Source organism: Bidens hawaiensis, unplaced genomic scaffold, assembly GCF_021521415.1.
Source record: "Bidens hawaiensis isolate Kalapana, Puna unplaced genomic scaffold, B.hawaiensis_p1.1 tig00004357_1, whole genome shotgun sequence".
NCBI classification, from domain to species: domain Eukaryota; kingdom Viridiplantae; phylum Streptophyta; class Magnoliopsida; order Asterales; family Asteraceae; genus Bidens; species Bidens hawaiensis.
In genome coordinates, this window is record NW_027491262.1 from 1,493,544 (window position 1) to 1,506,285 (window position 12,742).

At 35.4% G+C, this 12,742-nt stretch overlaps 1 protein-coding gene and 1 pseudogene across 1 annotated transcript; one reads left to right on the forward strand and one right to left on the reverse strand.

Moving 5' to 3' along the window:
- The first annotated feature begins 6,190 nt into the window (after nucleotides 1-6,190).
- LOC143626325 (anthocyanidin 3-O-glucosyltransferase 2 pseudogene) lies at nucleotides 6,191-7,657 on the forward strand (annotated as a pseudogene).
- A 952-nt stretch (nucleotides 7,658-8,609) lies between these two features.
- On the reverse strand, nucleotides 8,610-11,402 carry LOC143626389 (mitochondrial outer membrane protein porin 2-like). Its single transcript, XM_077096502.1, has 5 exons — nucleotides 11,354-11,402; nucleotides 10,523-10,590; nucleotides 10,353-10,409; nucleotides 9,258-9,466; nucleotides 8,610-8,916 (listed from the first exon to the last, which is right to left on the reverse strand). The coding sequence occupies exons 1-5, from the start codon at nucleotides 11,400-11,402 to the stop codon at nucleotides 8,610-8,612; spliced, it is 690 nt and encodes a 229-aa protein (XP_076952617.1).
- Between the last annotated feature and the right edge of the window lie 1,340 nt (nucleotides 11,403-12,742).

Sequence of the window (12,742 nt, forward strand, 5' to 3'; positions counted from 1 at the left end):
ACGTTTGTGGTTTAAGATTCAAATATAAAGCATTTTGTTGAATAAGTATGAAATGTCACCCCCAAAATAAAAGATGGAAAATGGGGTATGAAGTACTCACCTTCAAGTGGTAAACTTGAAAGATGATAATTTGGAGATTTGTCGGAACGACGAGTTTAACGCACAATGCCTAAAAAGAAAAGAAGTCTTGAATTTAGAAAGGTTGTCTTGAAGGTCTTTAAACAAAATAAATGTTGAGAAATGTAAATAATTAAAGTTCAAGGTTTAAAATGTGACTATTTAAGAATTTATAATAATAACCCTTTAAAAATGTAAGTTTGCTCGAAACCGGGTTAAAGTATCTAACCTTAATATTTACTCAACCTATGTTAAGTAATAAGGTGGGTAAAATGCAAGAATGCAAATCCCTTTGGAATAAAGATACTAAAATGGGTTTTTTTTTTATTGAGTGTTCGGGTTGTCGGTTCGGGTATTGATAATTGGTCAAACCCAGAGTCAACTTTCCAAAATATTGAATGTTATGAGATAACTCAATAAAATTTAATAAGACTTAACCAAGTATGTAGTTCTATTGTTTTAGAACTAACAACGCACGTTAAGCGAGTGTTCGGTTTTGTCGGTCCAAACTTTGTTATGAGATCAAGTTGGATCCAACATTTCCAAGTACTTAATAAAATATTTAAAAATCAATTTGTAACTATTTTTAAAGAAATATACAAGTCTTGATGGCTAAAAAAAACACACTTGTGTGTCTTAAGCAAGCAAGAATCGGTTTGGTTCGGTTTCCATCTCACAACAAGTTCATAGATGGTTTCCACATGTCCAAACACTAAAGAACTTGTATAATAATGTACAAATAAAAAAATACCAAAAGTTAACAATAAAGTCTTTAAACAAAAGTTCGGTTTTCGGTTCGGATCGTGTTTCGGGTTAAGACCGAGGTAAGATTCTACAAACCCATAACCATAGAATTTGTAAAAATGATTTTAGAAACTTAGATCTAACACTAAGTATGTTTAAACAAACAAAAACTAGTAACAAAGTTCGGTTTACGGTTTAGAGCTATTTACGGTTAAACCGAAGCATAGACTCTTAAAAACCCATAACCATGGAACTTGTAAACATGACCAACAAACTACAATAAGCAAGATTAATATGTATGAACAAGTTATATAGATGTATATATATCAAGGACACGAAGTCCTCCATGAAGCCTTGCCTTATGGGGTCCGAAACCTCACCGACCGAAATCGGAGAAGTAACTACCAAATGTAAACAAGGGGTGTATATTATATATATATGTTGCACAACCATAAACAAGTATTAATAAGGCTACATAAACTAATTAAGATGAAATACCAAAATCCTTCAAGAACACTTAAGAAGATAACCTTGAATCTTTGATGTTTGAGAGAATTTTTTTTTTTTGGAGTTGTAGCAAGGGAAAATGAAGAGGAAAGGTGGTGTATATATAGGGTAATGTTGGTGGTCAAATATGGGTGTGAGACACAAGAGTTTTCATGCAAAATGGATCAAGACAAAAACACAAAACAACAAAAAATAAATAAATAAATAATAAATAAAAATAAAAATAGGATGTTTTCAAGACTCAACAAGTGTGAAACAATATTGTAACATAAATCCATCATTTTGATTATAACATAAGCTTCGGTTTACAAATCGGGTCGGTTTACATAATAAACAAATACAAAAACGAATACAAACAAGACCCGAAATTGACGAATGTCACATTACATGTTAGAAGTGTGCCAACTAAATGATGCATTATAATAAGAGGCAATTTCATATGTACTCTTATAATTATTGAAAATATTATGTATACTCATGCAAAACTAAAAGTATCATATATTTCCTTACAAAGTTATTAATATATCACGTTTACCTAATTCATTAAAAACAATTTAAATAATCACCATATTATCCTAGTTCGATTAAATGCGATAAAAGGTTTACAATGTACACCATTCGATGCGATAAACCTTTGAAGGATTTGCAATTTTGAAGAAGTGATGAGAGATGATTTGGTTGCAGTCGTAGATGAGAACATTGATAAGAATTAAAATAATAACATACAGTATAAACAAATTATGCAATAGAAAATGATAGAATGGTCTATTCGTTAAAAAATTGGCATGCATGAAAGTTAAATATTAGAAAAATAACGGTAAAATGGTCATTTTATCAAATTCTTATTAATGAATGTGGGCATCTATTATACTTTAATTATTTTGTAAGGGCATATATGATATTTTAACTATTTTGTACCGGTACCGAAAACTCAAAACTTTGGTACCGATTTCAGTACCGGTACCAATACCGAATTTGCTCATCTCTACTAAGGTGTAGGTGTTGGCCGACCCCCATAATTTTTTAAAGTTATATATATGTTAATATCTCGATCAACCCTTATAAACTTTTGATACCGACCTTCCGACCCCTATAAAATTTTTTCATGAGTCCGCTGCCACTGTGTCTACGTGGATGAATTTTTTTCAGTCAAAGTACACGTACCCATTTTTTTTTCTTTTGTAAGGACGTACATTTTATATAATTAAAATTTAAAAGAGTTAATAAATAATAATATATTAATCGAAAGATTTGTTCTGAACTTCTGATGACATCATCTTCTGGGCCAGATTTAGAAAAATAAATGGGTCATTAGCCTAAAATGTACTCTAATTCCAGTCCAACCCAATATCATTAGAGTCCATTTGCATGTTTACCCCGTCCCGTTATAAACATCCAAAAATCCTAACGTTTTCCGTTGGCCACCGTTAAATTTGTAACAGTAGATTCTGTGTGGCATGCAATAATGGTTAAAACTTGGGATCTTTACAGTTTCATGTTCGAAATTTAACTCAAAGGGGTTTTCTCACAGTAATGGATTTAAGTTTGATGGTGTTTATGAGTAAGTTATGACTAAAATATCAAAATCAGTATGGACGTTTGATATCTTGTCTCAGAAAGACTCAACCAGGTATTCGAGGTAGCTCCAGACGATGTTAAGAAAATGATTGTGCTTGGTATTTAATTATATGTTTATTAATCGATTTTAATTCTATAAATAATGTTATAGTTTCAACCATCAACTATTAAGTTTTATCATTTAATAATCGTATTTTATTGAAAGAACAAACTCTACAATATACGCAGCCTGGAGAGGTATCCGGCCGACTTGGGCCTTATGTATGCATATTTACCATGCAATTTTGTTATAAATATGCTCAATTAATCGATTCTCTTTACATATATTAAAAAAAAATATTGTTTTCGTGTTTAACAAATTCAACAAAATGCTTAAGCATTTCATTCGGATTGCCCCGAATTAATACCTAGAAAACCTATGAATAGACCTCAACCTGAGGCGACGACAAAACTTGAAACATATTTGTGATTATTTTCAAATTTTCATATTTTTGGTATCCGGTGATACTTGTTCATTTACCTGGACTCGTATATACACGCAGTCAGATGTATAATTATATTATATAACTTTAATAAATGTAATAAGCAGCATGCTATAATTGGAAACTTAAAAAGTTTTAAGATTAGGTTTTAGATAACAAACTCATGAAAAGAAAATTATTAACCTCATATATAAACATGAAATCCTAAATGTGTAATTAACAATAGTTACTTTATATAAATACAATAAAACCTAGTATGAGCCATATTTGTGCGGTAGTAAAGACAAAAGAAGAAACAAACTACGAAGGCAATTATTATTACAATATTACCAAAAGAATCTTGCCACGTTCGAAACATGCAAGTTCTTTTACTTACATTTTACTACATATCACGTGAACTTTACTTACATTTTAATACATATCACGTGATCTCCTGATCCATGCCGTTAAGACCGGACGCTATGGGGCGTCGTGGAGGAGGGAACACCGTCGGAGGACGCGGTGGAGGCGGGTGCGGCCATCAAGACGACCGACGCCTTCTCTTTCTCTCATCCACACACATACACATACATATATATATATATATATATATATATATATATATATATATATGGGAGATTTCAAATGAGAACCCCTTTGAGTTTGAAAAACTCGAAAGAACTCAGTGTAATGATTTTTTTTTCGAATTTTTTTTACACATGCGTAATATATGTAGGTTACATAGACGTAAAAAAATTACAGAATTTTTTACGCACCGAGTCGACTTTTTACATATGTGTAACGGACGTAAAAGTTAGTGTAATCAGTTACATTTTTATTCTCTCTCCTACTTTGACTTTTTTGCCAGATTTAATCTCAATCACATATTCCAATCCATTTAATTAAATGTGTGGTATAAAATGGAGTTCTTAAGTTCTTAAAACTCAACATGGTTCTCAAAAAATCTCTCCCATATATATACATATATACATATATATATAATGAGACGTTTAAGGGGGCTTTAACCATAGCGATGCATTATAGAGAAGAGCTCTCGGTTCCCACATAGCTCTGACGTGACACTATAGAGGGGCTTCGATGCCGCTCACCATAGCATACAGTCTAATAAGGGAGACTTCATATGCCTTTAGTAGAGATGTTCAACGAAACCAGTTCCTGGAACCGAACCAGTGGACCCGAACCGGTTCCTACCCGTTTTTTGTAGGAACCGGACCCTATCTGATTCAACCCGATGATCCGTGACCGGTTCTTACATTTCTGAGTGGGGGCGGGTAGGAACCGGAACCGGTTCTGGAACCGAACCGGTTCCTAACCGCTATTTTGGCCGTTTTTTGACCGTTGGGGTCAAAAATAGCCGTTTTTTGACCGGTTACGGTACAGGAACCGGTTTAGGAACCGGTAAGAACCGGTTAGATAGGTTAGGGGTCCGAGGGTGGGAGAACCGGTTCGGTTCCCTAACCGGTTCGAGCCTGGAACCGGTTTAAAAGGGGGTTTTGAATATAGGAACCGGTTAGGAACCGGTTCCGGTTCCTAGTCCCAAACCGTTTTGAACATCTCTAGCCTTTAGCAATCCAGTCAGCTTCCACGTGTTATCACAAATCTTTAAAAAAACTCAATTTCACCCTCTAACGGTAAAGTAGTTTTTAGTGCCTACTCAACTGTCATCTCATTACCATTTTTTCTTTAAATTTAATTACTTAATTTATTATGAATTATTTGAGTAATTAAATGATTAAATAAATAACATCTAAAATAAATGTAAACTAATTGATCTGTAATATGATTTTATAATAAATTCAGTGAAACATTCTTACTTTACTAGTGAGAGGTATGGAGTTCAAATCTCACTATCACCAATTTATATGGAAGATATGAGGGATGATCCTGGCTTGTCAGGGTTCGAGTTCTGATCTCACCTAGTTTTACCGGCTCCTTACTGTCTTGCCGTTTGGCGGACGTGGGGGTCAGGTTTTATCCGGGTAATCCCTCAATAGGTGGACCGTTAGGGATCCGTCCGTCCGGACTCGTAGCCGGCTCGGGCTACCTTTAGCCATTGGGGGCCGCGTATGAAATACCCGGCATTACTTAGTTGGTCGTTAAAAAAAAAAAGATTTTATAGATTGGTCTTTTTTATCATACATATTAAATTTGATATTAGATTTCTTAGAGCATTTTCATTTTCATTTGTTTTCATATATTTAAATTTAAAATTACATTAAATATGAATGTATTTTGACTATTTTCCCTCCTCTTTTCAAATAATACTTTTATATACCTTTATTATTACATCATTTATCTCATTAAACACAACCGTTTTCAAAAAATATTAAAAAATTTATAAAATGCTACAGGAATTTTTTAAATATAGAAAAATCACAAAAATTTATCTCTCTTTTGTTCATAACACGCTAAACAACTCTCCATTAAGTTCATGTAGCATTCTATAAATTTCTTAATATTTTTTTTAAAATTGTTGTAAGTGAATGAGAGAGAAAAAAATAATAATAAGTGTATAAAAATATTATTTAATTTAAAAAAATATATAATAATTTTTAGTGTTATTTTAAACATACGAAAAAAAATAAAATATAAAATTTTCAATAAGAAAACAAAAAAACGTATCTCTTCCTTTAGACTTCATACTCATCTTCTCCACATCAACCTCCATTATTAAAAAAACATATCTCTTCCTTTAGACTTCATACTCATCTTCTCCACATCAACCTCCATTATTAAACCTGTTACCAAAACTTAACCATCAAATAATATTATCATCAAACATGGAGAAACAAAAACTAAACCTCTTATTCATCCCATCACCACTTATGGGCCATGCAGGCCAGCTTGTTGAGCTAGCCACCCTCTTTATCAAAACCTTTACCCACATCACTGCCACCATCCTTATCATGAAGCTCCCGGGTGACACCATCGGTACCGACTACACCGACTCGTTCACCGATCAAACAAGATTAAAATTCATTCATTTCCCACCTATGGATATTCATTTGTTACAAAACTGCCCAACTGTTGGCTTCAAAGCTGATGAAGTCATTAACTATCATAAGCCCATGATAAGAAAGTTAGTTGCTAGCCGGGTCACCGGGTCGGGTCGGGTCGGGGCATTGGTGGTTGACATGTTTTGTACACCAATGATGGATGTTGCCAATGAGTTTGATCTAGTTACATATGTGTTTTTCACGTCGAATGCCGCGTTTCTCGGGGCTATGTTTTATTTTCAAATGATGCAAGATGAATATGGTGATGATATTGTGGAACTGAGGCATTCGGGTAGCGAGTTATCGGTCCCGAGCTATGTTAATCCGGTTCCTACTAGTGTTGTCCCAAGTGTGATATGGGATAGTGATCAATGGTTGAAAAGGTTCATTTGTTATACTCGAAAGTATAGAGAGGCGAAGGGTATAATCGTCAACACGTTTCGAGAGCTTGAGTGTCACGCGATTTCTTCGTTTGATGAGAAAACGCCTCCGGTTTACACTGTGGGCCCGCTACTAAAACCTGTCAAACCGACACGGGACGATGAAGTGTTGAAGTGGTTGAAAAGTCAACCGGAGTCAACGGTCGTGTTGTTATGTTTCGGGTCGAGGGGGTGGTTTGGTTCGGACCAGGTTATGGAAATAGCCGTGGGTTTGGAACGGAGTGGGGCCCGGTTTATATGGTCCCTACGCGGGTCGCCTTTCGAGGAGCTAAATGGGTTCCCCGAGGAATACACGGATTTTAATGAAGTCCTGCCAGATGGGTTCCTAGAGCGGACCGCGGGAAAGGGGAAAGTGGTGGGGTGGGTCCCACAGGCGGAAGTGCTGGCTGACGTGGCGACAGGTGGGTTTGTGTCGCACTGTGGGTGGAACTCGATATTGGAGAGTCTTTGGTATGGGGTCCCGGTTGCCACATGGCCGTTATATGCAGAGCAACAACTGGACGCGTTTCAAATGGTTAAGGATTTGGGTTTGGCGTTCGAGATTTCTTTGGATTATGACCAAATGGACAAGAATCGGAAACTGGTGTCGGCTGAGACGATTGAGAAGGGGATTCGAGAGTTGATGGATAGCGAGAGTGTGGTTCGAGCCAAGGTGAAGGAAATGAAAGAGAAGAGCCGAAAGGCGATGGAAGAAGGTGGTTCGTCGTTCACGAGTTTGAGGAAGCTTGTTGATGATATTATGTGACTTATCATCAAACATGGAATATGTTGGGTTAGTCAGGTTCGTTCAGTAGGTTAGCGGGTCATTTGCTTCAGGTTGTATTAATTTCACACTGGACAGAAGCTTTATTTAAGGTTTTTCTCAAAATATGCAAAAATAATTAAAAACGCATATATAAACTAATTATTAAATAATAGACGAGCCCGAGCTTTAGCTCTTGTAATACAAAACGAGCCGAGCTCAAGCTCCGCTCGGCTCGTTTACACCCCTAGATAAACAGAACTGAACCGGTTATATAGGAATAGGTTTATTTCATTGCAAAGATACCAATCGGTTTTTGGCACTCTTTTTGGACCGTTTTGCCCCCATATGTTAGTATAAATAGGCATTGGTAGTTTTAGTTAGAACAACACTCAAAAACACAAAAACACTCTCAAAAACACAAAACCACGTTCGTTCACACTGTATAACCAAGTTTGAGCCCAAGCTTTGGCTGGTTTAAGATACCACACTAGCTCAAGCCGAGCTTAGGCTCGTTTTAGATTTTTCTCAAAATATACGAAGATAGTTACAAGATATAGTTCGTGTAGTACCTTAAACAAGCCAAACTTGGCGGCTCATAAAATTAATACATAGCAGTCAGTCCAAAAGAGGTACAACTTAAAAATACAAAAGGCTAAATGAGCCTAAACGAGTTTCCCATACAAGACTCGATAACTTGATAACAATAAAAATTGATTTCTTCAGATTATAACCAAACAAACAAGAATAAAAACTTGATAACAATAAAAATTGTTTGTCAAAGCCCGAATAGAAACGAAAAATTAGTAACAATAAAAATTCCATAAATGCCTCAATTTAAAAAAAAAGTTGTTTTTAGATTTCAAAAGGGCTTCTACCTTAGATCTTAATGAAGACTCTATAAAGTGTTCAGCTTACGGATCATGTATTACCGGACAAAATGCTTAATAAACTTTATGCATCTCTAGTTTTTATAAATGTGCCTATGTTCGGTCGAGTTTGATCAAGGTTTAAGAGCAAGGGCCAAGCCAAACTTGGGAGTTCTATGTAACGCTTTCGTGTTGACCTCAGTAGACAAAGAAACGAGTGATTTATAAATAAATTTATGCTGCAAAACCGCGCCTAACTTCCCATTATTATCAACCTTAGCCTTCACCAATGTTTGATCATCAAACCCATAACACCCTCCAACCACAAACTTGGTCTTGTTGGTTGATAACCTTCGTGTAATCTCGGCTGCAACGGCAGTCTTTTCTAGAACGTTAAAGCTATGCATATACAATGCTCTTATCGTGTCCCCATTGTCACCCCTGCAAAATAATTTGTTAATTAGTAGATTTAATGTAGTGATTTTTGAAATAGCGCCCGAGCCGATCATCTTGGTAGGCAAGGAATTTAAAAAAAAAATAGCATCTCTAGTTTGAAAAAAAAATAAAAAATTATATATAATTTAAAAAAAATGTATTCTTAATGTTTAAACCAAATTACTCAATTAATTTAAGTCCGTATTTATATAAAAAAAATTGCACAGCCCAAATCATAACCAGGTAAGCCCATTTAAAAATTTAATTGTTTAATAAAAAAAGGCCCATCTTTTTTCTCGCCATCGGCCCAAATTTTTTTAACGATTCTCGAAGAGGGCCCTACTTACAAGATTAAAGAAGCAGTGGAATCTTTTCTGTTGAAATTGATGCCAACTGCAATATTTTTGAATTTGCAAGAAGAGGTTCTATAAGCTGCATTTGCACCAATGGCTAATGTTGGAGTGCCAATTGTTGCAGAAACATTAATGGTTGGAGCTTTATTCAAACTCACTGTTGATGTTAGAGTAACATGCTGATGAAAGTATTGTACCTTAAGCTGCACTAAACAAAAAATCCGAATTAGCATACAACCGCAATCGAGTTACAAGCAGGGCCGGCCCGTGGGCCAGCGAAACCAAGCAAGAGCTTTAGGCCCACACTTTAATTAAGGCCTCGAAATCCAAAAAAAACACATTAAATATAGATATATATTTTTTACACATGTCATATAGGGCCACAAAATCTCATTTCGATTCGGGCCTCCAAAATCGTTAAGCCGGCCCTGGTTACAAGTAACGGTTGCAATGAAGAATGTACCATGCTAGATTCAAAATCATGGGGTCTGAATGTAGCAACAATGTCTGTTGATGGCATAAATTTCTTCGCGGTTATAGTCAAATTAATCTGCACATTTGTAGTGATGATGAGGCTTGATAATGAGTCATTAGGGTGTGAATTTCTGACACGACGCGAAAGTTGTGGGCTTGGTATTTCAGTTATAGGTCGAACCTATGAACCTAGTTTAACTAAACGTATCATGTTCAGGTCAATCTGGCAGAGTGGTAGGTTCACGGGCTTACCCATTTAACCCATATACTTTTTTTATTTTATTCTTTTAAGATGTGCTATTTTCATAATAAATTAGATTGGTTACGTATTTTATTTCTAAATTTAAAACTAAAATAATATTGTATAATTAAAATGTAACCGTGTCATAAAAATTTTGTATAAAGGGGACCGGATACCATGAGACAAAAAATATTCTTTCTAAATAGATTCGGAACTATTATATGTCTGAAAAAAAATCTTTTGTTGTAAAAATGTAAACTAAAAGTATTTATATGTGAAAACAATAAATTATAGTTAAAAAAAAATTAAGGTCAACCCGATGCATGCCATGTTCGGTTTTTGGTTCGGGTCATGTTTGGGAAATGACTATATACAGCTCCGAAATCTACTGTCGATAAGCCTCTTTTGTCTGTTGCGGTTGATCTAATCGCCTGCAATCAAGCTATAAATTCGTAACAATGTTCACAAATCATAGAAAACTTAGAACAAACGAGTCGAACTTGATACGATCGTCTTTTCTGCTATCGATTGATCATTTACGTACCACTCCAGCAACAGTCGCAGTTGAAATCGAAAACTTTTGATCGAATAGGTAATCCTTCGTCAACGATTCTACAAATTAAACTCGAATAAGTGACTCAAGATTGGCACGTTAAATGCCTTAGGCCTTAAATCAAGCCTGGCTTTAAGCGATCTCGCTGAGCTTCACATATCAAGCTTGAGCCAGGCGTCCTTTTAATTTATATTTTTCTTTATTATTATATTTATATAATAACTATTAGTATGTATAAAATCTTGATAAATATAATTAAGAATTATGTAGTGTATTATATACAAAAACTATTGCTATAATATATGTAAAATTATAAAAAAAAATTGATAAATCTAATAATCTATGTTTTTATAACCAGACTGGACATCAAACCGGACGGCCAACCGGTTCACTGGTTCAACTGGTCGGACCGGCCGAACAACTTTGGTTAAAAAATGACGGGTAGGGCTGGGAAAATGTTTTTTCAAAAATAAGAATAATAATATTTTTTTTAATAGTAAGTTGGTTCAACCGGTCCGACAGGCCAAACCGGTTTGGACCGGCCGGTTCTTTGGAGCCGAGCGAACTACATAGAACCGGACCGGTCCATGGACCGAATCCCGGTCTCAACAACATTGCTAATGGTTAAGTAATTGCTAAATAATAAACAAGCCAAGCTTAAGCTTTAGGGCAGAGTTTTATTTGAGCTCGAGCCTTTTAACTTATAAGAATTAAGAAGTAGAGTTTGAGTCCTTTTAAGTTAAAAGGAGCGGGGCTTGGCTTGGCTTGACTAGTTTGCATCCCTGACTTGAATAGAGGAAGTGAATTGAAATTAATAATTACCTTTGGATATCTCGCCGAAGTGGGAGAATACTTCTGGTCCCTTTTTCATGTTTTAGGCAATAAATAATATGGCTTCAAATTTAACATAAGTAAAATTAAAATAAATAAAAAAATCTCATGGCGTTGGAGGCATCATATTCTTCTACCAGCTTATATCAAATAAGTATAAATTCAAAAAATAAAAACAAAAATATGAATCATTAGCATTGATTTTTAAAAGCTGTTTCAGGCAAGGTGGCTAAACATGAGAAGGTTTGTCTTGATAACCAACATGTATTTATTTCTTTTGCTTGACACTTTTGGTTTCCTCACACTTGAAGTTGTGGAGTTACTTACATGAGTTCAACGTACGGGTCATGCATAGTAATGTTATGACTCCAAGATCAGCGAATTTGGTTTCTAAAAGATTGTGTTTTGCAATTCAAAAGGGGATAGCGGCACAGCGTGTTACCTGATTGTGTTATAATAATTGAAACTGACATATTTTAATCCTAAATGATGTTATTTATGTAAAAAAATAATTATATAACATTGGAGGGTTTTTGTTTAATAGCGTCTGGAACCATCCCAATACCTTAAGCTTTTCTAAGACATGAGCCAACCGTCTATACTATTTTGGCGTTCTAGGGCTAACTCACAAGAAGGAAACCCACTAACGTGGGAAAATCCCCTTTGAGTGAGGTTTCGAACACCAAGTTTATTTAAGTTTAGTGTTTTGCTATGTTTTCATGTCTGTTGTTGAAATTTGTGTTAACATTGGTTTCAAACTTTCAATGTTCCATAATAATTAAGAAAAAAAAAGGGGTGGGGGGTGGGGGTGGGGGGGGGGGTACCTGTTGTTTATATGTCAAGCAGCGTGTTCACTGACAGAGATACGAAGGGATTCAAATGTTTATTTTAATGTCTTAGGTTTGCATTTATTGAGTTGTAACGAGGAGGGATATTTGGCGGCCTAGAAACATGGGATCATCGTTCTTTAAGCCGATAGTTGAGGAATTTAGAATCATGCTAAATAAATAAATAAATATTTGTTTACTTGATTGGAACCCTTTCCTAGTTTCCTTAATAAATCATAATGATAAAACCATTAAGTTATAAATTCTAACGTAGAGTTTGGTATGTATAAGAGACGGGATTGAATGCACCATTGTGAAGGCATGAAATAGATAGTGTTTGGTTGTTTAATAGAATGAAATCACGTATTACCTCCTCCATTCCATCCCCCCCCCCACCCCAAAATCCCATTTCATTCCGTCTTTCACCCTTCATCACCTCACCACCACTGACCCCCCCCCCCCCCCCCACTGTCTCTGTCAACCAGGGGCAGACTTACATCACTGTGAGTAGGGTGCAAATGAGCCGAGCTACTCACAAGCTACTCGAGATCGG